The 25,289-nt window shown below is 55.3% G+C and overlaps 11 protein-coding genes across 25 annotated transcripts; 6 read left to right on the top strand and 5 right to left on the bottom strand.

The window, feature by feature from the left end:
- Positions 1-151: 151 nt before the first annotated feature.
- On the top strand, positions 152-8,091 carry KVP17_003950 (uncharacterized protein; the record flags this gene model as incomplete). 6 transcript variants are annotated; one of them, XM_068521731.1, is made up of 12 exons in its annotated part: positions 152-203; positions 231-542; positions 571-828; positions 856-1,803; positions 1,832-2,040; positions 2,069-3,471; positions 3,539-4,624; positions 4,652-4,861; positions 4,890-5,170; positions 5,202-5,477; positions 5,506-6,079; positions 6,108-8,091. In XM_068521731.1, the coding sequence occupies 12 exons, from the start codon at positions 152-154 to the stop codon at positions 8,089-8,091; spliced, it is 7,593 nt and encodes a 2,530-aa protein (XP_068378008.1). The 6 variants fall into 6 exon arrangements, with proteins under 6 accessions (XP_068378008.1, XP_068378009.1, XP_068378005.1 ...); XM_068521728.1 differs by lacking the exons at positions 152-203; positions 231-542; positions 571-828; ... (3 more) ...; positions 5,506-6,079; positions 6,108-8,091 and having other exon boundaries at positions 894-1,803; positions 2,069-3,424; positions 3,453-4,628; XM_068521732.1 differs by lacking the exons at positions 152-203; positions 856-1,803; positions 1,832-2,040; ... (5 more) ...; positions 5,506-6,079; positions 6,108-8,091 and having other exon boundaries at positions 516-836.
- A 603-nt stretch (positions 8,092-8,694) lies between these two features.
- On the bottom strand, positions 8,695-9,210 carry KVP17_003944 (uncharacterized protein; the record flags this gene model as incomplete). Its single annotated transcript, XM_068521716.1, has 1 exon — positions 8,695-9,210. One exon carries the CDS (start codon positions 9,208-9,210, stop codon positions 8,695-8,697), a length of 516 nt encoding a protein of 171 aa, XP_068377993.1.
- A 203-nt stretch (positions 9,211-9,413) lies between these two features.
- On the top strand, positions 9,414-10,151 carry KVP17_003952 (uncharacterized protein; the record flags this gene model as incomplete). The annotated part of the gene is made up of 1 exon (XM_068521735.1): positions 9,414-10,151. The coding sequence occupies one exon, from the start codon at positions 9,414-9,416 to the stop codon at positions 10,149-10,151; it is 738 nt and encodes a 245-aa protein (XP_068378012.1).
- On the bottom strand, positions 10,148-10,652 carry KVP17_005316 (uncharacterized protein; the record flags this gene model as incomplete). Its single annotated transcript, XM_068515121.1, has 2 exons — positions 10,148-10,513; positions 10,542-10,652. The coding sequence occupies 2 exons, from the start codon at positions 10,650-10,652 to the stop codon at positions 10,148-10,150; spliced, it is 477 nt and encodes a 158-aa protein (XP_068378023.1).
- A 160-nt stretch (positions 10,653-10,812) lies between these two features.
- KVP17_003953 (uncharacterized protein) lies at positions 10,813-13,102 on the bottom strand (the record flags this gene model as incomplete). Of its 3 annotated transcripts, XM_068521737.1 has the most annotated exons (2): positions 10,813-11,668; positions 11,697-13,102. In XM_068521737.1, the coding sequence occupies 2 exons, from the start codon at positions 13,100-13,102 to the stop codon at positions 10,813-10,815; spliced, it is 2,262 nt and encodes a 753-aa protein (XP_068378014.1). The 3 variants fall into 3 exon arrangements, with proteins under 3 accessions (XP_068378014.1, XP_068378013.1, XP_068378015.1); XM_068521736.1 differs by lacking the exon at positions 11,697-13,102 and having other exon boundaries at positions 10,813-11,658; XM_068521738.1 differs by lacking the exon at positions 10,813-11,668 and having other exon boundaries at positions 11,693-13,102.
- Positions 13,103-13,187: 85 nt separating this feature from the next.
- Positions 13,188-13,905, top strand: KVP17_005317 (uncharacterized protein; the record flags this gene model as incomplete). Its single annotated transcript, XM_068515122.1, has 3 exons — positions 13,188-13,660; positions 13,688-13,772; positions 13,801-13,905. 3 exons carry the CDS (start codon positions 13,188-13,190, stop codon positions 13,903-13,905), a joined length of 663 nt encoding a protein of 220 aa, XP_068378024.1.
- A 53-nt stretch (positions 13,906-13,958) lies between these two features.
- KVP17_003946 (uncharacterized protein) lies at positions 13,959-20,461 on the bottom strand (the record flags this gene model as incomplete). Of its 3 annotated transcripts, XM_068521720.1 has the most annotated exons (7): positions 13,959-14,019; positions 14,049-14,611; positions 14,650-14,944; positions 14,984-15,344; positions 15,371-20,352; positions 20,381-20,421; positions 20,450-20,461. In XM_068521720.1, the coding sequence occupies 7 exons, from the start codon at positions 20,459-20,461 to the stop codon at positions 13,959-13,961; spliced, it is 6,315 nt and encodes a 2,104-aa protein (XP_068377997.1). The 3 variants fall into 3 exon arrangements, with proteins under 3 accessions (XP_068377997.1, XP_068377998.1, XP_068377996.1); XM_068521721.1 differs by lacking the exons at positions 13,959-14,019; positions 15,371-20,352; positions 20,381-20,421; positions 20,450-20,461 and having other exon boundaries at positions 14,045-14,611; positions 14,984-15,318; XM_068521719.1 differs by lacking the exons at positions 13,959-14,019; positions 14,049-14,611; positions 14,650-14,944; positions 20,381-20,421; positions 20,450-20,461 and having other exon boundaries at positions 15,324-20,252.
- Positions 20,462-20,528: 67 nt separating this feature from the next.
- On the top strand, positions 20,529-21,913 carry KVP17_003948 (uncharacterized protein; the record flags this gene model as incomplete). Of its 4 annotated transcripts, XM_068521726.1 has the most annotated exons (3): positions 20,529-20,907; positions 20,936-21,251; positions 21,280-21,913. In XM_068521726.1, 3 exons carry the CDS (start codon positions 20,529-20,531, stop codon positions 21,911-21,913), a joined length of 1,329 nt encoding a protein of 442 aa, XP_068378003.1. The 4 variants fall into 4 exon arrangements, with proteins under 4 accessions (XP_068378003.1, XP_068378001.1, XP_068378002.1 ...); XM_068521724.1 differs by lacking the exons at positions 20,936-21,251; positions 21,280-21,913 and having other exon boundaries at positions 20,529-20,918; XM_068521725.1 differs by lacking the exons at positions 20,529-20,907; positions 21,280-21,913 and having other exon boundaries at positions 20,950-21,255.
- A 9-nt stretch (positions 21,914-21,922) lies between these two features.
- KVP17_003956 (uncharacterized protein) lies at positions 21,923-22,981 on the top strand (the record flags this gene model as incomplete). Of its 3 annotated transcripts, none has more annotated exon segments than XM_068521743.1 (2): positions 21,923-22,084; positions 22,102-22,527. In XM_068521743.1, 2 exon segments carry the CDS (start codon positions 21,923-21,925, stop codon positions 22,525-22,527), a joined length of 588 nt encoding a protein of 195 aa, XP_068378020.1.
- A 79-nt stretch (positions 22,982-23,060) lies between these two features.
- On the top strand, positions 23,061-24,044 carry KVP17_003957 (uncharacterized protein; the record flags this gene model as incomplete). Its single annotated transcript, XM_068521745.1, has 1 exon — positions 23,061-24,044. One exon carries the CDS (start codon positions 23,061-23,063, stop codon positions 24,042-24,044), a length of 984 nt encoding a protein of 327 aa, XP_068378022.1.
- A 297-nt stretch (positions 24,045-24,341) lies between these two features.
- Positions 24,342-25,280, bottom strand: KVP17_003947 (uncharacterized protein; the record flags this gene model as incomplete). Its single annotated transcript, XM_068521722.1, has 1 exon — positions 24,342-25,280. The coding sequence occupies one exon, from the start codon at positions 25,278-25,280 to the stop codon at positions 24,342-24,344; it is 939 nt and encodes a 312-aa protein (XP_068377999.1).
- Between the last annotated feature and the right edge of the window lie 9 nt (positions 25,281-25,289).

The raw sequence follows: 25,289 nt of genomic DNA, 5'->3' as shown, positions 1-25,289 counted from the left end.
CTGCGAAGCGTAGATTTTCCGCCCATCCAATCGACATAGGCCCCGAAGAACCGCGTAGAGAATCTGCACAGGACTTCGTGTGTACGCTGGTTCCTTGCGTTGGCGAGGTACGTACGTGCTTCGTAATCACCTGCAACCAAATCCAATATTCATGAACCTGTCGCTGTTTGCGGGACTGGCATTTGCTGATCAACTTCTCATAAGTAGATCTCCATCGGGATGATAATCAGCACCACTGGAGGTCCCAATCAGCAATGGCATGGACCCCCCTCTCTTCCTCGGAATGTGCAATGATCGCTGCGACTTTCTTAGTGCGGATGTGCCGTTGACGACACTGAATTGTGACCATGTTCTGGCTGAAGTAACTATGAGGGTGGAGGTTCAGAGTCTGCAGTCCCGGAAGTACATTGTCGTATCCAATATCAACCGCAGCAAGACGCAAGAACCAGGCCGGTGCCTCCGGGCTTGCGTTCAGCCAGACTCTTTCGTTGTGTGCTTCAAGACGTATCCTGCCTATGCTGTCGCTGGACTGCAAACCACGCGTGAGATCTCATGGCACAGCTGATTCAGTGGACCCCTCACACTCGTTTCGCTTCAATACCGCGTGCCAAACGGATTCCATTTTGGCGGAGCTGCCGTATACTGACGGTTCCGGCGACGTCGCCTATCTCACAGTGAGAGACGGCAAGCCAACACTCTTTTCGACTTCGCCTTTCCAGGGCAACCAGAAAGTGACGCTGGTTGCCAATCGTATCGAGGCTGGCACCTTGAGTCAGCACCAAGTGATGGTGTTCGAGAACTCCGACAACATTTTATTACTTCGGCGAAGTGGGTGACTTGGCTGGAGGCACACAGATCCGGCACATGACGTCTGGGAGACAGGGGCGTGGTCAATGTACAACTCCATCAGCATTCCTGTGCATCAGTACGTGAATCCTGAGAACGACTTGTTCCTTCTTGCGGCCAGCACATTCGGTGTGCAACAAAAGTCACGGCTGCTTCACGAAGCCGTTCTGGAGCTGTCGGAGTCTGTCAACAAGCTCCTGCTAGACGAGAGCTACGGGAAGTACCAGTTCCAACGACTTCTGCTACCTCGCTGGGAAGAGCCTCCAGATCTCAATGTGGGAGAGGGCTATGCCTTCTTAGATATGTCCGCAGGCACACTAACGCTAAACCCATCGCCAGGCGAGTTCCTCGCCATGGAACTCTCCAAATTCGCGGGGTGGGACTCTCTAGTGGACGTCGTTGTCGTTGCGCACTCCGCCGGCAACCACACCATCCTTCTGGTGTTCGGCGATGGCTTGCTGTACCTAGCTCAGATGGAGCAGGACGGCACGTGGTCCGTCCGGGACCGTATCGATACGTACGTGGGCTTCACCATCGCGCATGCCCACGTCCTCAAGATCGGCGATGAATGGAACGTGCTGCTGCTTGGAACCCATTCTAGCGACCCGGACATGCCGATGGTAACTCATGTGCCCATCCGCGTGCAGCGCTCCCCGATTATTGTGAACTTGGCTCCGTACCAGGAGAACCCTGAGATCCTTCCTGCCGAGTCGAGATTGGTGAAGGAGACGCTTTCTGTGGTCGGTGGGTACAAGACGATATCCGAGATGACATTTTCCATTCCTGTGAATACCTGGATTGACATTGGCGTGGTTCAGGGGGCTGAGACGGCGTACCAAGCGAAAGACTACGTTTTGAATGTGGACGTGAGGTCTCTGGAAAGCGGAAGACCACTGCGCATTCTGCCTAGGGACGAATGGGTATACGTAAACCGCACGGATACGCTTAGGTTCAAATGTGAGGTTCTCTGGGAGCTGCGATTCAGTCTTGGACATCGCGGAAGACATGAGCGCGCCTTCTGAGCACTTTACGCAGCTGGTTCGCATGACTGTGACGACACCAGACGGACCATCGGATGCAATGTTCCGTATGAGCCTCCGTTGCCCACCGGGAACCAGCTCCGTTGGCGCCGGTGACTCAATCTGTGCACCTTGTCCGGCTGATACTTACAGATCGTGGAGCATGGCGTCGGATGTGGGTTACTTGAGCGGTGGATATTCAGACGTGTGAGCCTTGTCCCAAGAATGCCGTCACTCTGCTTCCGATTGGAGCCTTCGCCGTGGAGCTGTGTGCTTGCGACCTTGGCGCCTACTACGATAAGCAAGCGCCGATTGGCGAGAAATGTGTGCCGTGCCCTGCCAAGACGTTCAAGGACTTCGTTGGGGACCAGGCTTTTTGTCCTGGGAATTGCGGACTCAAGGGTAGCGCAAATTATGTGGAGGGCGCCAAGTCAGCTGAGGAGTTAAAGTGCATATGTACTTTTGGAGAGTACGTGAAGGCCACGTTCTGCGTACCCTGCCCTGTGGGTTCCTATTGCCCCGACGGTTCCAAGGCAGTCTCTTGTCCCGCCTACTCCACCACGACAAAGACGGGCGCGACGAACGAGGACGAGTGCACATGCATTGCCGGCGCGCAGCGCGAGGGAGACGGCTGTGAACTGTGCCCCATCGGCATGTACAACCCCAGTGTTGGGAGCGCATGCAGGCCGTGTGGAATCGGCACCATGGGTCCGCTTGGTGCCGCGTCCTTCGATGAATGCAACAAGTGCAAACCCGGCTACTACCTGGGGTCTGAAGGCCAATGTGCCATGTGTCCTCCCCAATCCTGGTGCCCCGGAGGTGACGAGAGTATCGTGAGCTTCGCTAGGGGGCATGCGTCGGAGGCGCTGACTTGCGGGCAAGCGGTGCCCAACTCCATGGGGAGCAGCACTGTAGTCGACGAGGGTCAGTTCTTCTGGTCGCCCATGGATTGCGGATGCCGTTCTGGAAGTGGGCTCAAAGAGAGGGATGAGGAAACAATGCTCCCCGCGTGTGACTCGTGTACCTCGGGCTACACTGAGTTCGCATACGATATTCCCTGCCTGTCTTGCTTCAACCACAGCCGCATCAGCCATTCCACAACCCCCAACTCGCTTATGAAATGCAATCCACTTCCGGGGTTCTTCATGGAGCTTGTCGAATTTGGAATCGAGCCTAGAGCTGAGTCCTGCAGACGCAGTGACTCTGTCATCACTCTCGAACTTCGAGAGGAAACCTCAATCCTGTCCAAGGAGTTCGTAGTGTATCGCGAAACCGTCGACGCCTGCTCTACGACTTGCAACCGCATCTTCCCGGACTTTTGTTCCGGGTACTCCTTCTCTCCAGGAACGCCAGGACATGTTAATGGCACCTGTCGCCTGTATTTCTACGGCGTGTATCATCCTTTGAATGCCTCTCCTTCCGACACGACGGAGATTCCTTCGCTCTCGGACACTACGGATGAGCCTTCCTCGACACCTTCTAAGACGGAAGGGACGGGCTCCTTTGCGGCATGTGTCTATACAGGAGGCATTCTGGTATGGCGGGAGAAGATGGTCATGGTGAGCGTTCTGATTCGCGCTGATTCAGCAATGTCCCCACATGGAGGGTGAGCCATGGACACAATACTGTCCTGGAGGTTCAACTCACGAGCCCAAACTCTGTGCAGCAAACAGCGAGGTGCTGACCATATACGCTCTGTCGGCCAAGGATTGCATTTGCTTCGACGTGGGGTTCTCGAGGGTGCTGACGCAGGGGTTTCACTTGCTAGAGCGATGCGAACCAGCAGGTATTGGTTTCTTTACCAACTATAAATTCGATCGAGACCTTCTGAAGGCCGAATCTGTCCAGGTAGACCACTACATAGACCGTTCGCGACTTAACGCGACACCGTTGGTCGCCTGCATTACCTTAATCGCCAACTCCACCACGCTCGGAACGGGATCCAGCTCCGTCGCTGACTGTGTATGTGCTCCGGGTTACTATCAGCAACCCACGGCGGACTCCTTCACGTGTGAGCCCTGTGCCCAGGGGTTCTACTGTACCGGTGGAACCGCCCCCCCCACTGCTTGCGTGATGTCGGATACAGTAGAGGGCGTGCCCGCGACCTCTTTGGAGGACTGCAACTGCTTCGCTGGATGGACATTTATCCACCCCAAGTGCCAGCCCTGCGGTATCGGTCTCATAAAAAGTCTTCCAGGCAACTTCGCCTGCCCCGGCAGGTGCAAGGCCGGCGCCGCGACGATCCCAAGCGCCACATCAGACTCGATGTGTTACTGCGAGGAGGGAACGTACATGACAGGAACGGGCGATTGCGTTCCCTGTCCTGTAGGCGCCTACTGCAAGGGGAAGTTCGACGACGACATGTGGAACCAGATTCAGGCTGCCTTCGGCCACCCCGATCTCATGAACCAGCTAGACATCAAGCTGACTAACCACAACATGCCAAGCGCTCTGCCCGGCTATTACGAGTACAGGCCACCAGACGACTCAGTGCTGTACGATGAGGCCTTCAGCCTCTTCCACGACAAGTACTTGGCCTTCTTCTTGCGGTGCGCCATGACACACTGGTGTCGAGGCAGTCAGGACGGAGTCGACGTCCAGTGCATTGAGGGGCACGAAAACACGCTCTGCTCCCAGTGCGCTGCAGGCTTCTTCCGGCATGACCCGACGTCCGGTTGTCAGCGATGCTCGCGGCTGTACGTGACCACTCTGCGAAACATGGCCTGTCTCTTCAGTGTTCTTGGCCTGATGGCCGTAGTGTGAGGTGCAGGTTTGCCCTAATGCAGGCGACTTGTGCCCGCAGGAGTCCCCGTGCTGCGGTCGATGATGTGCTATTACTTGTGGGGCGCCCCGGTCTACGTGATGATGGCGCAGAGTTCATCGATGGGCGACCTATTCTGGGTCGTCGAGGTCCTAGGAGGAGGTTGGCATCGGTCGTTCATGCTGCGTCCATATGCGGCGTGTCACATGCCGTTTACGCCGGCCCCATTGCGTCTGTGAGAGGAGGAGTCGGTTGGCACTCAGCTTCATAGATGTGGCAACGCCTGTGGTCTTCTACTTCGGAGTTGTCCTCCTCTTTCTTCTGGGCTCTCTGGTTATGGGCCACCTACAAGACAGCCCCTCGATCAATCAGAGTCTCAGAAAGCTAATTGATACTCGTGACTTCATAGAGAAGCACGACTACGCTTTGGCCCTGACTGACCTCGACGCCACAAAAATTTTTCAGGATTGCCCCGACAACCAGGCTGTATTCATAGATAACCTAGACATCTCCGACGACGACTACTACCGCCTTCGAGACTTGGGTGAGACATGAGGTGAATACAATACAAACAGCGGTGATCCACCAACGAATATCGCAGGAAATCGTGTGGCTCCGGCGTGAACATATGTACTACCTGTTTCCGCGGTACTGTACTTCGCCGTGGGAGCGGCTCCACTGCTGGTGGCACACGATGCCGGGTCTGATGATGGTTTTGATGCTGGCACAACCTTTATGGATATTCTCCGGGATGGAGTTGTTACTGTGTAAGAACTTGGGGCTAGATCTGGGCTACCAGCCAGTCTTTCAAGACCGCGGCGCAGGTATATGTGATTGGAGGTCGAGTGCTCGTGAGCAGCTGCCGCCCTTATGACACAGCCTGGTGTGGATTCACTTCCGTTCTGCTGTCCGTCACCCTTCCATTGCTCGCCATATACAAGGCTGGCTTGTTGGACAACTATGAGAACCCAGTCGCTTACTGCAACTTCACCGACTACCTCTCCTTTTACCACATAGGACAGAGGCAAGGCTTCAACGTGCCGGGATGGACGTTGGTTCTCAGATCTGGGCTCTACGTCACCATGGCAGTCGGCTTTCTCTTAGACTCCAAGGCGATCCAACTGGAGGTCTCCTTGCTGTATACGCTGCTGATCTTGGGTATTTTCGTCACCACGAAGCCGGTAGACGTACTCGCAGACCCTCACGGATCATTGGTTGTTATCGGACTGGCCTCCTGCACCATATTTCCGATGTCAAATGCAATCGCGCTGTATTACACTGCGTCTGACGATGCATGGCTCCTGTCAGTTCTCATCATTAGCGAGTGCCTGGCAGTCTGTGTTGGTGGATTCGAATTCGGGATTCGGTATATCGTAGTGCTCAAGGAGTCCTCGTACCAGATGGAGACGTATGAGAAGAAAGTACCCATCGATGAACTTTCTGAGATGCACGTGTAGGGTCGGTGTGAGATACCCACGCAGCAGCAAGCAGGAGTCTACCGATGCCGCCGAAATCATGGCAGTGATGCTGGCAGAGATGGGAGGTGGCGAGGCGGAGATCAAGGACATTCCAGTCGACATCGTCTCCCTCTACAAACGCATCTTTCCGCCTGAGGCGGGATTTATCTCCTACAAAAACAAGAGAGACGCTCTGTGCTTTACGACCGATCCAGAAAAAGAGCTGGCTGTGAAGAAGGCTGAATCCATGCAGAAGGCGTTCGCTGATCTTGAGGAGGATAGACTCCGACAGCTCCAAGAGCGAATGGCATTGGAGAGCCGCGGAGATGAGGTAGAGCCAACTCGGCAATCGGAATCGCCGCAGTATCCTCTACAGCAGCAGTCTAACCCGATGCTAGATTTTTTTTCCGGCCCGTATCTCTCGAGGGAGATGCCCATGTTCGACTCGACCAGGTTACACAACAACCTAAGACACGTTGACACCCGTCTACGCCAGGCGGTGGTGGGACGTCGGAATGCGACACGACTACGTAGCTTTCCTGCTATATATTCTTCTATGTGGGGAGTTCAATCGATCATGACATCTTCTCGGAAAAAACCGGCAGAAGATCCGCTTCACCTGGACAGCGTCCTCAATCGTGTACAGCGGCAAGCAGAGAGCGTCCTGTCTCCCAACTATCATGGTGACGCGCTTTTCCGCAATGTGGAATTCTTCAGCCGCGATATCGAGTCAAACTTGCCCTTCAATCCGTACTTCGAAACCCATTTCCTCCAGCCACCAGGTTCTCCATCAGGTAAACTGCTTCACCAAGTAGCATTGGGGCTGCTGTCGCTGCACGCAGGATTCGTATTTCAGACGGACCTTTCCCTCGATTTCATGCATGTTGAGCGATTCAGACGGTCATGCTACCGTCTACAGACGCTACCCCGCATCATGATTGACGACCTGCTAACCACGTTCATAAGAGTGGCCCCAAAGTCAAAGATTGAGCAACTTCAAAATCGGTTGGTGTTAGCAGAGGAGGTTCTTCAGTCCCTCATGGGTACGATGATGAAGGAGACCACCGTGGAAGAGAGAACTCAACAGCAGGAGGACTGGAAGATGCTGGACGCAGTGGACCGTCTAATGAGGGCGGAGAGGAGCCTGCTTGACGGTGTCACTGCGTGTTCCATCGCCCGGGGCAACGACGACGACGACGAAACGAAGGTAGCCAGCCTAACCTCCGTGCGCCGTCAGGTACTCGACCGATTCCGACACGGAGGGGGCCTCTCTGAGGCGCTGAAGGCGTACAGAGACGACTCCAGCGTGCCTTTGTCTGACCAACTTCTCAGCTATCGACCTGATCCAGTCTTCCAGGCCGCGCCAGTGAAGGAGGTCGTGCGTAAATCGTCGCCCCCTACTGCCGCTCCATCCTACGAGCTGCCAGTTGCGGAGGCGGCAGCGCCGCGGAGGCGGCGTCCGGCACGACCTCCGCCGAAAAGAGTGCAAGCGGGGCGGGCGCAATTCGAGGAACTGCCGGAGATCGCCCTATCCGGTTCCATTGAGGAAGTTGGAGAGGAGGACTTTTTGTTTGCCGAGGGACTTGCCGAGCCCTTGCAGTACATCAAGCTGGACGAGGCAATCAGGCAGCTGGACCAGGCTTTAGAGCAGACACCCAACGTGCAGGAGTCCTATGAAGAGGAGGCCGCTCGAGCCGTCGAAGAAATAGACAGTGGTCTCGCGAAACTGGCTGCTCATAAGGATCTCACCGAGCAGTACCACACCATGAAGCGGCGTGTGGAGCAGGAACATGACATCCGCGGTACAAGTGACTTGCAGCAGTTGCTGCAAGCCAGCGCAGCCCACACCGGCCAGGACGTGGCCTTGGGCCACAGGGATTTTGCCGAGCTCGTCGCTGTAGAGCGAGGTGGAGGTTCGCGAAGGCGATCAATCATGGAGTATGCCGCTGCGCACTCAGATGACCTGTACCAGGGCTTCGCGCCCAGGCAGAGACGCTCTGAAACATGAGTCATCCCTTGCCACGTGTGAACTGCCTTCTTGCTGACACCAGCAGGCTGATGACAAGCAGAATTTGAATGACCGCATTCGAGACGACGCATGACAGACCCAGCCAACGGCACAGCACCGCGATCTCTGCGTATTTCGCAAGGACCACGCTCACCAAAATGGATAATCACGCAGTCGGGAAATAGCATGACCCACGATACTTCGACCACTATCAAGGTCATTTGAACGACAGAAGCCAGAATCAAGCTGATGCTGAAGCGCACGACATTCACTATCTCCTCGTCAGTCACAAATCGACTCGTCCACAGGAGGAACCACTTGCATGTGTTAATGGCGTTCAGAACACACAGTACTGTCGACAGAATCTGGCTCACGTCTCCCACCCCAGCAAGATGGTTCTCGCAACCCGTAGGAGTGGTATTCATGTAAGCGAACATCTGGAACAGAAGTCCTGGCACCTGAGCGCAGGAGCGAATTGCGCAGGTCGCGATTATGAAATCTGCGTGCCCCTTCCCAATTTCCACAACGGGAACGGGACGGCTAACCCCTGACGTTACTCTGAGTAATCTCCGACTCCACGAGTTTGGTAGACACATTCGAATATCAAGCGTTTTGGTACGGTGCAGCATAGTTCATCTCCCGAGGTTTCATTGAAAATGGCGGTCTCATACCAGGCGGCATCATGGACGCTGGTGGTGCCAGGGGGCCACCAATCATGGGAGGTCTGAAGTATCCAGGATGTGCCATCGGTGGAGGTCTGAACATTCCCATGCCAGGAGGCCCCATGCCAGGAGGTCCTAAACCAGGGGGGCCCAAACCAGGGGGCCCCAAACCAGGAGGCCCCAAACCGGGAGGCCCCACACCAAGATGACCAAGAGGAGGGCGCGTTGCACCCACAGCTGCCGGAGGGAAGCCGAAGCCGAACGATTGGTTACGAAGGTCCAGAGAGGTAGCCTGCGCAACGTGCTCAGGAGCCGTAAACGACGGGTCGGCAAGGAGATTTCGGAAGAATTCCACCTTGTTCTGGATGTGCCGACGACCAGCGTTGTGCTGCCGACGACCTGCAGGGGAACTATGGGTGAGTGTAATGTCGCAGTACTCGCAGTAGTACTTCGGCATCGGCAAATGCGGAATTGTTTGGTGAGGTTCGCGAATCTTCTGTTGCTGGAGGTGGCACATGCTGACCAGATGTCCAAGGCGGCGTCCTGCAAAGACCTGACCTTCACAGGAAAGCTTCAGTTTCAAGGTGAGTCACGCTGGTTACGCAAATTTTGTTAGAAGTTCTACCGCCAACTGAAGGCGAAGAGCCGCCCTCCAACGAGATGGAGGACATCGAATTCATGAAGGTGTCGGGAGTGCTGAGCGGAGAGTCGCTAACCTTTATGGACGGGGACACTGAGGTGGCATCCCTCAAGGTGGACGACTTCATCCCACCGTTCCTCTTCGATCATGAGCACCTACCATGTTTGCTTGCTTTGACGATATCCAAGCCAAACCCTATAAGGCTCTGCTCTCCTACAATGGGCTTGCTGAATCAGTGGTGGAGGAGACTCTCACGTGCTGTAGTCTGCCACCACAGCGTACCTCACATGAGACACGAGGTGATGGGAGAACCTCCCCAGGAAGTCAAAATAAAGGGAGTCCTGACTGGAGAGGATCCAACTGCAGAATCAACAACAACGACATCCACCACTTCTACGAGCCCGCACAGAGCAACGGAAAAGCTGCCATACTGCAGCGAGGAACAGTTGTCGTCGCGTGAGAGGGTACAGAGGTTCATCGCGAGCCTGGAAACGGTGATGAAGGACTTGGACAAGACTGAAGAAGACCTCAATCGGTTTTCAAATCCCGTATCGAAGCCCCCAAAGCAACCCACTGTGGACCTGAGCGAAAAGGGCGAATCGGACGACGAGTCGGCCGAGGAGGCCGCCGCATCTGAAGCGCCTAAAGAATTCAAGAAACCTCCAACTGAACCCCCAGAAGAGCCAAAGGAAAAGACCATAACGATTCACATCGAGAACGTGGAGACGCCCGAGGTCGAGAAGAGTAAGGAAACCTAAGAGGGCTTCAGCAATTCCTTGAGCTCGTCTGGGCCCAGGTGTTGGCTGGCGCTGTTCTTCATAACCTGTTTTATCAGATCCTTTTTCTCCTCGACGTTCATGCCCAATGCGTTGTTCCACCCGGTCATCTGGGCTACCACGTTCTCTAGGGTGGAGAGCATCTCATCAGCGATCATCATGTTCTTTGACTTCACTTTCGGCATAGGAGGAATGTCGATAGTGGCTTTGCTGGCCGCCTCGTCGTCCTTCGCTTCGTTAGTCATGCCCTCCTCCTCCTCGCTAGTCTCCTCTTCACCATTTTCCTCGTCACGTACCTCCAGAAAGGAGACCTTTTGCTTTCCACGCACCATTCCCTCTAGTTCCTGCGTGTCCAATCGAATTCCCGCCTACATCTAACGCAGCGTCCACCTGCTGGAACGTGTAAATTTCCCGCTCAGGGACGGTCAGTCCCATCGCTCGCAAACTGTCTTGGACGTGGTGTATACGTGGGACCAACTTCATGCGAATCTGACCGTTCTCGTTCGCTAGTTCTGCATGCTGCCGCCTCCACCTCCTCACCATCATCTACTATGAGTTTGCTGGGGTCGTGTAGATTGATATGTTCAGACGCGCAAACCGCAAGGAATAACGTTGACACGAGATTCATTCCTGTCACGGAGAATTAGCCCTTGTTGAAGTAGTCGTCAAACCAAGCTTCTGACTCAGGGGACGTGCGGGGTTTCGTCTTTCTTGTTTGGTCCAGCAGCACGTCGTAACTGATAGTCACCTTCTCTGGCGGGGTACCTTGAGCGAGTATGTCGCGAACAGTTCGTGTAACCACCTCTCGAATGGCACCGGCGATCTCTGCGCCGCTCAGCCGTTCGCTGCCTGCGGCCAACTGCTCGAGCCGGTCGTCAGTGAGAGCTTCAAGAAGCGGCAGTTCCTGCAAATGCACCCTGAAAATTTCTTTACGCGCTTGGGAGTCCGGTAGCGGAACGTAGACGATTCGGTCGAGTCGGCCAGGACGGACAAGAGCAGCATCCAAGACATCAGGCCTGTTGGTGGCCCCGATGACAATGACCTCAGCTGACCCTCCCATTCCGTCCATCTCCGTGAGAATCAGCGTTAGAACACGCGCTTCCACTCCGGATCCGCCTTCGCGTGATGCTCCGATAGCGTCGATCTCGTCAAGGAAAATCACACATGGTGCGTTGCGACGAGCACGAGCGAAGACGTCACGAACTTGTTTCTCAGAGTCGCCTACGTACTTGCTGAAGAGTGTTGGCCCCTTGACATTGATGAAGTTCATTTTCGACTGGCTCGCCACTGCACGCGCCAGGAGGGTCTTAGAGCATCCTGGCGGTCCATACAGCAACACCCCCTTGGGAGGAGTCAGACGGACCTGCTCAAACAGGTCTCGGTGAATAAGCGGCCACTCAACACACTCGCGGAGCCGCATTTTCGTGTCTTCGTAGCCGCCAATGGCGCTCCAGGGCACTTGTGGAATCTCCACAGAGACCTCTCTCATGCCCGAGGGTCTGCGTTTCCAACGAAGATGCCCCTCACATGGTGTTCTTGAGTGCGCGCCGCAAATGTGCTCGACGAATGTTCGTAGTTTCCGCCACCGACTCGAGGAAAGCCGCCTGTACCACGCTGGCAAGGTCAGCCCCCACAAACCCATGAGCATCATCTGCGACGCTCTGGATCTCGGAAGATGAACACTCGTGGTTGGTGCCGTCCAGCAACACATCCAAGATCTCCCTTCTGGCCGCTGGTGACGGCACGCCGACTTCGACCTCTCTGTCCAGCCTTCCTGATCGACGGAGAGCCTCATCTAAAGAGTCTGGTCTGTTGGTTGTCGCCAGCAGTACGAGGCGCGACGTGCCGCGGATGCCGTCAAGCTCGCTGAGTATGATGCTGACTAACCGCCTCTCCAGTTCGCCCGAATTCTCACGTTTGGGGCATAATGCGTCGATCTCGTCAATGAACAGTACTGTGCCCCCCACCCTTGATTCAGCCTCCACGAACACCTCTTTCAGGGCGCTCTCCGGATCACTTGAACTCATGATGAGGACGGACTCCAGCACCACCAACTCGGGTTCCTGCACGTTTAGCGCACGAGCCCTCTCCTTCATAGAGTCTAAGAAACAGGACGCTAGCAGAGTCTTCCCAGTGCCCGGCGGTCCGTAGAGAAGCACCCCCCGTGGCGGTTTCACGCGACTCTGCTCGAAGAGCTCTGGTCGCAACAACGACGCCCCCAAGAAGAACACTAGCTGCTGAAGTACAGAGTCGAGCCCGCCGATTTTTTTGGGGGTGACGGTTTCCGAAATCGCTGGTCTGGAGCGGATGGCCGGCGGCAATAAGTTCAATCTCGTGCAGGCGGAATCGCAGAGAAAGACCGTCGCCTCGGAAGAATCAAATGGCGACAAATGCACGGTGTAATCCACTCCTCTGTATGATATGCCCAAATCACGACCCTTCCTGGGTAGCGGCACCGCCTCCAGGCGCAATAGGAGAATCCGTTGGTATTCCGTGTCTGATCGCAGGGCATCGTAGGCTGCCCACAGCGAGTGCGCGTCTCCGCCCTTCAAGGCGACCATCACCTCACTTGGTCGGCAGAGCTTGCCATCGTACGGAGCCAGAGAAAAGGTTCCCTTCAAGCCAACCGAACTGGAAACCACGCAGGGGGAGTTCTTCTTGGCCTTATCCAGGTTGTCAGTGAACAACACGGCCTCAAGCACACCGGCCTGTTCCAATGTAACGAGGGTTCCCGGCGGGTACTTCCCACCACCAAGTATGACCGCCTGCCTTGTAAGCGCGGCACTGGTGACCACATGAACTTCCTCTGCTCCATCTGTGTCGACAATCTTTGCGAAGAGTGTATCCCTCGCGAACAGGTTTGTCATCTCCGACGTGAAAAGGTCGTTATTCGTGACAGGCAGCAAAAGCCTGGTAACTGATAGTGCTTGCATACCAGTCAAAACTCCCTCCCTTTTGACTTCATAAACCTCAACCAGGTTGATTCACTCTACGAGTCAGCGAATTGGCAGATTCGCAATGCAAGGCACACAGCTGTACTACCCACCTCAAAGGCTGCACTTCACAGGCAAACTCGTTCTCCGAGAAAAGGCAAAAGCGGAGGAAAAAATACCGCTCGAGCCTCTCGAAAAGGCGATGAGCGCAAGACCTGCTGAAGGCGATGGGCGCGCCTCTCTCCGTCGCTCTCCGCTGAAGTCACCGGTTGACCACTCAACACTGGCATCCGCGCGCCTAAGTACTGCGCGTGAACCCCAGGTATCTGCACGTCTAACTACTGCGCGTGAACCCCAGACATCTGCACGTCGAAGCAGTGCGCGTGAACTCCAGACATCCGCACGTCGAACTACTGCGCGTGAAGCCCAAATATCTAGGCGCCGTCAGATATCTAACGCTCTCCCACCCGAGCCTGTCATCCACCAGATGACCGAGGACAGTATGGATGAGCTGGACGTTCGGGAGATGCCCTCTCTCGAGATTGGTGGAATGCCAAAGTGAGAGTAACAAAGGGAATCACACAGAGAAGTCGTGCGATACAAAAGAGCCTACAGACGAAGGGATCACCACGTCGATCTGCGGGCTGAACGGGTTGCTCGACGGCTAGAGGTGTGTGCAGACTTCTCTGGTGACTCAGATTGTGCGAGCCGCGCTAGAGTTCCGGGACGTCTATAGCCATGAACGACCCACATACGCGTCGTTGAGTAAATCCGACTTCGTAGACTTGTTTTGTGAGGTTTGAATGGCTTCGAGATTCAGATCCTCCCGTTGTGGCAACGACATATCGCTACCGGATTAAGAAGTAGACCAGGCCACCGGAAGGTTAAGTTCCTCTCGAGCCTCAAGGATATCCAATCTGTGTGACGAATTTGTCCCTACGCTCACATGAACTTCTCGTGCACACCTCGGGATCCTGGTCGACGCAGATAGTTCGACTCCCACAAAGTGTTTTGCAGCTGGACGAACAATTCTCCCATAGCCTCCTCTAGAACCTCTGTCGTGTCGTCAGAGGCCTTAGACGTGCGCAGCAACAGGGACTTCGACAGCTTTGAGGCAGGCATGCCGAGGCGTTTGCGACTGCGGTCCAGCCGCACCCGCCAATCGACAAGCAGCTGCGTGGAGGGCCAGAGGTCTGCAGAGAGCATTCCCCGCTCCTGCTGCAGCGGCGAAAGCTGCGACCGCCTTTCAGCCCAGCCATGCGCCAGTGTTCCGTCGATGTCAAGAAGCCTAAAATCTGCCGGAACGTGCTCGACGAAGTCATCCAACTGGAACGGAGGTAGAGGCCCTCGTAGTGGCGTCGTTAGCACCTGGCTGTGTTCCAGGAACTGTCGGTGAAGAGCGAAATAGTCGGGCAAGTCAGATTCTGTGTTGTGTCGCCATCGCCGCCTACTTCCCAATTCGTTCATTAGAGCCTCCAATCGAGCTTTGAGGTAAAGGCTTGTAGCGCTCTGCAAAGCATGAGAGGTTGGTACTGTCCGTGTCTTACTGTGTTAGTAGATATGCCCTTGTCGCGGAAGTAGACGCCGGCCACAACAGGCGACACAGTGCAGGCGATGTAGAACACCTCTCTCAGAAAAGCCTCCAGCATCTCTTTTTCGCGCTGTAGTAGTGGCACGAATGGTCTATTCTCGATGAGGGCGAATCGTAGGTCTTCTTGGTGATTGACTAGATCCGTTGAGGCCAATTCACCGAAGTCGGCGTGAACCGCCTGGAACAAGTCGAGACGGGGCCCTTCTACGGCGTCCAGAATGCGTAAGCAGTGAAACGCCACATCTAGTAGTCTGGAAAGGAATGGACAGACTGGGATGTGTGGGGCCTACCGAGCGTAATTCTTCTGGTCTTCTTGCTTAGGGGGGAACACGCTTAGTCGTGGAGCGGGGGACGGGTGCTTGCCGTTGAACTTCTTCAGAAACCTACCTAGCACGCGGAAAGCAAGGTTGGTGTCGATTCCTCGGTCCAGAAGGGAGTTGGGGTGGTTGGCTCCCGTGTAGCACTCTTCTCGCTCAAAGAGAACGAATTCAAAGACCACCGGCAGCAGTCTGTAGGCAGTCGCAGGTGATACCACTGCCATCATGTGCGTACCCACGACGGAATTGAGCAGAGAGACCAGCCGGTCGTCGTCGGTGTTTTCTGCCCACTCAGAGTGGCAGGACATGCACTTCATGACAGTAAGATAGAGCGCTGTGAATAGTTCACCCACCCCTCACATTGAATGGTTCTGGGAGACGACGCTAACAGTACCCGTTTGTTCCGTACGAAGAGCTCCAGTATACAGGCGACGTCCTTGGCTGTAGCACACGACTGCGATCCACGTGTGCTGAGGTTCGCTCTCGAGAAGCAAGTCGCGAGGGCGGAAGCACAACCGGGTAGCAGCTCTGAGGAGAGGGCGGCAGGTAAAGTTGACTCGTTGTTGAGTCCATACTGCCCGATGATGAAGTTCAGTCGTTGCGCTCCGTCACGAATCACCTGCATGTCAGGGGAAAAGAGCTTGCGTATCTCTAGGTCAATCACGAGAGACTCAGCTTCGTTGAGTTCACGGGCCTCATTCATCTTCTGAATCCCAACGAAGTAAGCTATGTCGACCTCTTTTGGTCCGATCATGCCTTCATGGTCACGTCGCCATGTTTCCAGCAGGTCCCGTCTGAGAAGGCGGGATTGCACCTTAACGCTCGTTTCGCGATGTCCTCTTATTAAATCGAGTGTCTCCTGCATCTCACGCTCCATGACCTCGGACCGAAGCCTGTTGGCAATATCTATCTCTGTCATGTCCAGCTCTGACTGGTCCGAGTCACCGACGCTGCCTTCTGCGCTGGGTTCGTTGCAGAACGACGGGTTGTTCTCCAGAAAGAGTGCCATGCGGTTCCGTACCCCCACGTGCGTAGAGTCGCATTCGTCCACCAGTGTGAGCTGCTTCTCATCGGGCAGGAACGAGATTATCGTACAGAAAGCGAACGCAGCCGCGTTTCGCACTTCCTCGTCGTACTTATTCGACATGTACCCGGCGACCTGGAGTGTGACGTCGTCCACCAAGAGGTCCCCGAGAGGTTCCAGTCCCAGCACGTCGATGATATGTGCCACATGACGAAGGCATAGTGTAACTGGAGAGAGCGTCGCAAAGGTCGTATACTGAGACCTACCCTTTTTCCGGGAGCAGTTGTTCAGAAGGAGGTGACACATGCAAGTGGCATCGCAAATTTGTGGAAGCAGTCCTAGGCACTCTTCCAAGCGAGCGCACACATTCTGGTCGTGCTGCCTACATATCTGATGCAGTAGATGCGGCACGACAATCTCAGTCTCAACCTGTCCGAGCTGGTACTCGAACGCCACGCCATCGGACTTGAACATGGACAGTGTGGCACTCAGCAGGTCGATGACGGCATTCACCAGCCGGAGCTGCTCGTCCTGTAGCCGCCAGGCAATCCACTTGAACAGAAGGTCGACAACGTCAAGAAAAGAGCTCAGCTCCTCTTCGCTGCTCATACTGTGTATCCACTCTATCCAGAATTCAATTGTGGAAAGGATGCGTGGGAGCTGAGCGCGATTCCTCTCGAACATATGGGCTTGCAAAGCCACATTCAGCTGCGGTTTCAGTTGGCCTTGCAGCGTCAGGACATCCTCCGTGGTGAGGTGGATGTCCCACTTGCTGCTCTTGACATGTCGGCCGACTGCGTTCGCTACGATAGGCTTCCCGCTGAGTCCTTTGCTGAACTCCTTCACAGAACTCTTTACGGCTTGGCGGCGGCTGGCGGCCGTCGGCGGGGGTTTTTTGCGCGCAGGCCGCGGCTCCAACGATGGAGCAGACGAATTTTGTGGCGGCGGCTCTACAGGAGCCAGGTTGCTCATCACCTGCGAGACGTTTCTCTGCTTCTCGGGATTCAGCTGATCGTAGACAGCTTTGAGAGTCGAGGGTCCCGAATGCACTGAAATCTTCTCAAGCACGACTTCGGTCAGCATGCGAACGTTTGCAGATCTGTCTTGGACGTAGTCGCCGAGAAGTATCTGTATCAAGTGTTCCAGAACTCCGGAATCGAAATCGTTGACGCAGTCCCAATGCATGGTCTGGTCGGATGCAACCTCCATTAGCAGGGCCTCCCGGAGCTCGGCTTTTGTGGCGTCTTGCAGCACACGTCGGGCTATGAGCAGACGCAGCCACTCCACGACCCCGATTTCGTCGACCCAGGCGCAGTTTGCGCGCTGAACGGCCTCTCGCATGCGGGGATTCGAAAGAAGTGGCAGAATCGCTGGAACCACCGACTGGGCGTGTGTATTGGCCCCGCTTGGTCCCAAGGCAGTGGCCAGAGTCCCAGCGAGGTTCAAAGCCTCGATAGCAACGGTTCTGTTTGAATCCAGTACACGGGTCTTGATGAGTGCGATGATCTCTCCCAGCTTTTGAGGTCGAACGCGCCCGCATTCCGAAACGGACGACGCGATATCCTGCAGGGCAGTCCGTCTGGTCTTCCAATTGGTAGGATCCGATGCCGCCTTAACCTTGGTGGGAGACACGACTGACATCAGGCACACAATATTGTCGACCGAATCATCATCACTGACTTCGACAGAGCCGAGCAGTGGAGCCGGGTCCTGCTCACTGGACGACGCCTTCGATATAATCTGAAACGAATGTAACGGAGACAGAGAGCACGTTCTTACTCCTTCCACCACGATGGGCTTCAGCTCCACGTTCCCTGTGAGTGCCTTATGAGTGGCAGGCCTGCTCTCAGCGAACCGCAAGAGACTCCCAGTCAGCTGTGCAGCGGCTGCCCGCACTGCCGGATCCGTAGATTCCAGCTGGCTCATCAGCAGTGGAGTCGAGAGGTGGATGGGGCAGTCTCGCGGGCCGAAACCGAGGAGCAGGGTATCAAGCAGATTCAGGGCGACGCTGATGCATTTAGCATTCTTGATGCCTTGCAGGTACTCTAGAATCACCCGACATACAACTTTGGCTCCGTTGATCTTGGCCATATCGACAAAGAGGGCGAAAACCAAGCCTCCCAGTTTGGGATCGCTGAGTCTGTCTCTCAAGGGAATGAGGACAGCTCTTAAAACACCCTCACTGATGAGAGAGACATCCGCGTCACGCTCCCATTCCGCCACAGCCGCAAGGAACGCCAGGCCCGCCTTGTTTACGTTTATATTAACGTGTCGGACCTCTTGGGAGTGGTGCATGACGAATACCAGCGCCTCGAGAAGCACTCTGCGGTCCTCGGTCGGCTGCCAGGACTCTGTGAGAGCCGCCAGTCCCTGCGACTTCTCCTTCCAAGTGGAGGCCTGAATGCCTTCTAGGATGGCGGCGCGCTCAGGAAAAGCAGTCGCTAGCCGTTCCTCGGCCACATGATAGCTCAAGTCGAACTTCGCTGGAGCAGGTTGGTCGTTGCAGGAATTTCGGAGCACGCGTTTGGGAGACCGAGGCTTCTCTTGAGGCGGACTGTTGACGGTCGCCGAGGCGAGACGCTTTTCCAAAGCTATTCGGATCTGCTGTTGTTTCTTTGTAGGTATCTCCGCGATCTGCGCCTCCATCACCGCATGCCCAGCAGTGCGCTGTACTGCAGCCAGGAATTCCAATGCCGCGTCTCTGACATCCTTTGAAGAGTCTTGCATTCCCTCACAGCCCAGCTTCACCAGCCTAGCGAGGCATCTGGATCGGGCATTGAAGAACTCCATCTGCGTGTTAAACGCCTCGAGAATGAAGGCGAAGTACAATCGTCTAACCTGTATGACCTTATCCGCGACACCCTGAACGATGTCGTCCATCATATGGTCTACTCCAGTGCACAGCAGTGAGGCAACGAGGATGTCGTAAGCCACGCTGGTGGTTGACTTCATGCGGTCCTTCAGCTTGGCGCGCACGCATTCCATAGCCAGCCGCATGTGCGCTGGCCCCACATTTTTCCTCAGGCCTTTCAGAATATTGAGCACCACTGTCAGGGCCGAACGAATCACCGCTTGGTTGGACTCCGACACGACAACGCGTGAACAGAGCTGGAGCAGCTTTACGTAATCCTCGTGCACTGCAAGACGCGTGGCACGCTTCAATTCCTTGGCCAAAGCATCCAGGGCGTCGCGGCGCTCGGACCACTTTTCGCATTCCTTGAGTTTCTTCTCTAGAGACGGCAGAGTGCTGCCGTTGATAGCCTCCTTCTCTTCTACGCACTCCCAAGCATCGATCTCCAACACCTCCAGTGTGCCCGTGGACGAGCGCTCTGACCGAGCCGACTGCCGCTCGAGGCTCTTGAAGTGTCGAGTCGCAGGCTCCGCCCGCTCACTATTGGTCTGGACTTGCTGCATCAGCTCCGCGGCTAGTTTCGGGTCCCTAATGCTAGCTCTCATGAAGTCCTCGCTCGGCATGGAGGCGTACGTGAGCTTCAGTATTTGCCAAGATTTCTCACGAATCTTCTTGTCTGTTGTGGAAACAAACACACCCAGACATCCTATGTAGGTTTTTGGGCCAATCACGGGCACGCTGAACGTCTTTAGCACCGCGTAGACAACAGACAGGGCCCCGTGCACGCGCTTCACCGCGGGACCTCTCACTGCAGGATTCCCCTTCTTGTCCAAGTGACCATTCACGAAGTCCACCATAAACGTCACCACGCGTGGGCCCTCGGTAACCTCGGTAATGGACAGGAACAGTGCTTCAGCCAAAGGGTACGCCCTCGGCACCGTGAGCACCTTCTCAATTATGATCGACGCCACGTCGTCAAACACAGACTCTGCGAGCTCCTTGCATGCGATTTCAATCAGAGCGGACAAGCAACTCAGGGAGGCGTTCTGCACCGCCAGAATTCGGTCTGAAAGCGCCCTGACAACGCAATCGAAGAATGCTGGTCGCGTTCTGGCCAATTCCAGCTGTCCCCATTGGCCCTGTATCTCCTTCAAGGCGTGCACACGGAAATCCCATTTGGTATGCTTCAGTCGCGTGTCCAGATCAACGTTGTCCGGTAACTCCTCCGGTAAATCAAGTGCGCCGCCAACTGCCTGCTTCAGCTCGTTCGCCAACATTTGTTCAAACAGTGCCTGGCTATCAACATTATCCTCGTGGACCTGCAGAGCCGTGTCCGGCAGAGGCGACGGCGACCCTTTCACGCTCATTCGGGGCGTGCGCGGGTCCGCGTCCTTGACCGGCTCCGGAGGCGGAGGGCTCGCATCAGGCGGCACGACGTCGAAGTAGGCATCATCTCCAATTTGGCGCCTGTATGATAGACTCGTCAAGGACTCACTGAAGAGCCAGCTCGAACAGTTCTTGACTCGTCAATGCGCGCTGAGTCAGTGTTCGTCAGCCCACTCACGTCTTCGTCCATCAACGGCAGACAAATCGGGATTAGTCACGGAGAAAGTATGCTAAAATAAAATAAATTCCAAAAAAAAATGCCACGAAAGCGCCAGCGCGTCGAGAGTCCTAAATCCGTAGATGTGGAGAACCAGCCGTGGTTCGGTTTGAAGAAGGTCACAAGCATGCTGCGCAGCACCGTATTCGGCAGCGCGCCTGCAGACACCACGGAACGGTGCTTCAGCACGTGGAACCATGCATCGGCGTACAACGGCGCCTCTGTGGTGTACGCCACTGACGAAACCCTAGGGTCCGCGGAGAGCATGTTAAAGTTCGACAGCCCCTCTGGGTGGTGGACGAGACGACGACGCTCTACTGGCCAGGAGTTCGCAATCATAGAGCTGGCTGGATCCGTTCGTGTGGATGCCGTCTACCTGCAACTGGGTCCTAGGTCTGAGAGGCCTCCTTTTATATCGTGTGGGTTTTGACATTGGCTATTAACCAGTGACCGGAAGCAACATGTGCAGCAGTGTCTTCGAGGACGTGCGACGCATGCAGCTGAATAAGTCTGCCCAGACCGAATCAGACGTAGTCGAGTGGCTCGACCGGCACGAGGCCGATTGGCACGAGATTACGCACATCGAACCCACTGGCGACAAAAGCCGCCTAATACTCAAGGCCCTTGACGACCAGGTAGTATGCTCCCACCTCTTGTTGAATCTGCACCCTGACGGGCACGTAGTGGATCTGCGGATATATGGGCAGGCACAGCAGCAGGCGGAGCCCAGCTCGCCCCTAGGGCAGGCGTTCAGCGCGATGGCGTGAGTATCTGCCTAGCACTGCACGCAGGTGCATTCCCTTGCACGCGACGCACCCATTCTTTGTGGAGTCACTGTTTGACAACCGCTTCGTCTGGCGAACCCCACGGACATTTCAGCGCCCTCCAGTTATATTTGGACCGCAGAACGGCCGGAGTTTGCATTGTATGACCAACAGAGAGGAGTCTCTGGTGTTCAGGTTGATGCGTCCTGCGAGTTTAAGACAGATCAGGGTGTACTTCGAGAAGGGTCAAGCTGCCTATCAAGTGGCAGTGCAATACTTGTACCATCCAGCGCTGCTCGCGCTGTCCGTCGAGAAGCAAATGCTCGCCGTCAGCGGCAACTACCTGAAGTGGACGGATCTCAGCAGTGAGATCGTCGTCGACGAGACCGCCGTCCTTACCCCATCCCGAAGAGCCCACTCCGCGATCACTCACGTCAAAGTTGCATTCCGGCCGGACGCAGTCGTGAAGCGTGTAGTCATTGATGGGTCGTTGCAGAGCATTCCGCAAAACCCGCCGTTGCAGGAACTGCAGCCGTTCCCAGACCCTCTGCCGTCCTTGGAAGCGATGTGCGTCACCTGCAACCTCGTCCACGCGCCGCTGAAAGACGACTTACCAGATATACCCCAAGTTGCTTTGTCTTACCCATTGTCTGCGTTATAATTGTCCGAAATGATAGGCGTGGCGGAGACTGAGCTTCTCAACTGGAGGGCGTTCGTAGTTGCATTTTGTCGGTACAAACTGCAGGCCAAGGTCCAGTTACCGCAGAACACTAACCCCTTCGAAAACTTGCCGAATGCCGTCTCTACGGAGGACGTCGAGGGCGCTGTCACGGTAGGAACGTCTTCCAGGCTGTGATTCAGAAGTACGCCAGCCTCGTGAAACCCATGTTGGGCGCGTGGGCCAAGTTTGCGGATATACTGGTGGCGACGGGGTACCTTCGGAGCACTGGCCGACTGCGATTCGAAATGTGTCCGTCCCAGACCACCACGGTTTCTATAGGGGCGCACATACCTCATCTGACGCTTCAGATTCTCAGGGCCCTCGACTCGCAAGGCGACGACGTCTTCTCATGCGTCTTCTCCCTCGTGCAGCAGGGCCGTCTGCGACTCGAGCCCCTTGGACTGCAGCCGACTTTGACATTAGGGTCCGCCTGTCAGCGGCTTGGTCTTCTCGATCGCGGGGAGGCTCTGCCAGTTAAAGTTTTCCCCCAACGCCGAATTGACCCCGAACCTTTGGAGTTTATCGCCTGGAAGAAACACGTTGTCCTTTCGTAGGAGTCCAAATCACCTCCGATTCACCATTTTCCAGCGCGCCCATTTCTGTCAGAGGCAAAGTGGTTGCCGGGTTTCGTCGGTAGGCTTGCAGGCGCAGGATTCAGGCAGCGGTTCAACTCAATTGGGAATCCCGACAGCCAACGTAGAGCCTGAGGGAGACTTCCACGTACCCATGTCGGGTACTTACATCGGGCACGCAGTTCTGGAGCATGAGGAGCGGGTGTACCGTGTGCCCTTCGTGATGAGCACCGGGTTCAACCCGTACTTTGACAATGCTGAGCTCACCATTGAGCCTCACCTGCTCGGCAGTGTCCCGGACGATTTTTACGGCGCCCGTCTGGCTCTGACAATGCAAGCGATAATCCGGACAGAGTCCGGCTACGCGTCGTTTACTGAGTTGGTGAGAGCGATTCAGCTCGACTGTGACACGGCCATCGAAGTGCTTAAGGAGTGATGTGCAAATAAACGCAAAACCGAGAATGTATTCGCAAAACTGAGAATGTATTCGCAAAACTGAGAAAGTATCGTTTGCGATGTCGCCTTTCGAGGATATCGAACGAGCAAGTCAGCGCCTGCAAGAGGACGGGATGTGCTTCGCTGCTGTGAGGATACTCGACGCGGATTTCTCCATGGAGAACACAGCCAAAGTGCTGACTGGTCTCGCGAATGTCGTCAGTCGCGTTCGAATGGCATTGTTCCCACGGAAACTAGTCCCGGGCCCAGTTGGCTACTGCCTCAGCGAACGGCTGGATCAGTACATCTCTGACTTTGCCGCTTGGAGTTTCATACTGGACTGCACAGAGACGCAGATGAACGTCTCTCGGTTCGACCGACTCGGGTTTTGGGATGTGGCTGCCTTGTGTGACTGCTTCACTGGGTTCAGGAGCCAGCTGCAGTACCTGGCTGGAAGCCTGGCGCAGTTCAAGCGAATGCCTGACGACAAGCATATCAGGTACCTCTCAGACGTCGTAGATCAGTACCTCAACAGCCCTGATGTAGCCTACCTCAAAGGCGAGTCCGTACTGGAGGAGGTAACGTTTTGCACATTCGCTCTGCTGAAGAGGGCTACTGCCGTTTGGGACCATCTTATCGAAACGAAGGACGTGGGGTTTTCTCAGCTCCTAAAGGTGTCGCCCTTCAGAGAGTACTTCCAAGACGGCGAGTACCATCATCAAGAAAACCGAAAACGGGAGGCAGCTGTTCTGATCTGTAAACTGCACAGACTACACCCAATGCAGTGCCTCTGCCTCGTTCGGCGTGCCCTCGATTCCGGCCTAGGATTCCCCGTGTGCTGGTATTTCGTGGAGGCAGCATTGCGGATGTGCATTTTACAGAACTGTGAGAACAACGCGCCGAGGAATCCCAAAGGGTTCCGGACTCGAGGAATGTTTGTAGCTTCTTGGAAGAAAGACAAGCCTAAGATGAAGGAGGAGAGCACTCCAGACCTGGTGTTCGCCTTCGCGCCTCCGGTCTTCCCCAACGGCGCTCTCGACGAAGAACTTGGCGAGAGTCTGTAGTGGTGGTTGTCATCGTTGTCATTGTCATATGAGCGCGCGCGTTAAAAAGATGAACGCAGTCAATAACGAGTGATGCAACGTAATCGAAAACGAGATGAAAACGAGCGACGCATGAGCGTGTTGAGCGTGTTAAAAAGATGAGCGATGCTACAGATTTTTATTAATACTATAAATCAGCAAAAAACGCTCGAGAATAAAAACGTTGCCAAGAAACGTTTTCCGCAATATTCCGGAGCGCTCGAGCTAATATGCGCGCCTTAAGCTGGTGCTCGAGCGAATAATTGGGCGGTAAACACCTTAATAGTAGTCGTCTTGACCGACGCTAAGCTGTACCTCGCGTAGACAGGATATTTCGTCTACGTCGACTTCCATATCCTCTGATTCATCGTCGTCATCTTTCTTCATGACCAAGAACCCGAGGCTCGCAGCCACTGCCACGCCGCAGGCGGCGCCCACCGCCGCGCCGATGACGACAACTCCGCTGGAGCCTTCGGAGGCGGTTGTAGTTCCCGCGTCCGTGCTTGATGACGTTGGGACGTAAGTTGTGTCTGAATGGTTGGTTGTTACATTTGTTGGAGAAGGTGATTTCGTCGTAACCGACGTCGAGCTGGCGGTTGTAGGCTCAGCGGTCGTAGGCTTAGAAATCGTTGGTTCAGCAGTCGTTGGTTCACCGGTCGTCGGTTTAGGAATGGTGGGCTCAGCGGTGGTGGGCTTAGGAATTGTTGGCTCCGTGGGCTCCGCAGTGCTAGGTTCCGTCGTGGTCGTAGTGGTAGCCAGCTCAGTCGTCGTGGTCGTTGTGGTAGTCAGCTCAGTCGTCGTAGGCTCCGTAGTGGTAGGTTCCGTCGTGGTCGTAGTGGTAGTCAGGTCATAGCAGAACACATTCTCAATAACTTCGTCAATAGCCATTCGCATTGCGCTGCCAATCTCATTGGCACTGACAGCCCCGTCCTCCATCATCAAAAAGACCCAAGGGATGTCCATGTGGTTTTCAAAAGCGCCCTGATACTCCTCCTGAAGGCAGTCCAAGTACTTCTCTCGGATGATCTTGTCATCCCAGGTACCACCCCATGACTTGAAGCAGTAGTCAGGTGTCGACGGGTCAACGTCGCACGTCTTCCTGACCTTAGGGCATTTACTAGCCAAAGCCATAGATGCCACGACTTCCATGTCGTACGCTGACTCAGGCACCCGCGGAGTAAGAATGATAGTTGGGATGACTCCATTCTTCTTGAACATTTCTCCGTA

The sequence above is a fragment of a genome (assembly GCF_019968985.1).
Source record: "MAG: Porospora cf. gigantea B chromosome Unknown PgB_NODE_165_length_31932_cov_123.556, whole genome shotgun sequence".
Lineage (NCBI taxonomy): Eukaryota > Apicomplexa > Conoidasida > Eugregarinorida > Porosporidae > Porospora > Porospora cf. gigantea B.
This window is presented reverse-complemented; position numbering and strand designations above follow the sequence as displayed.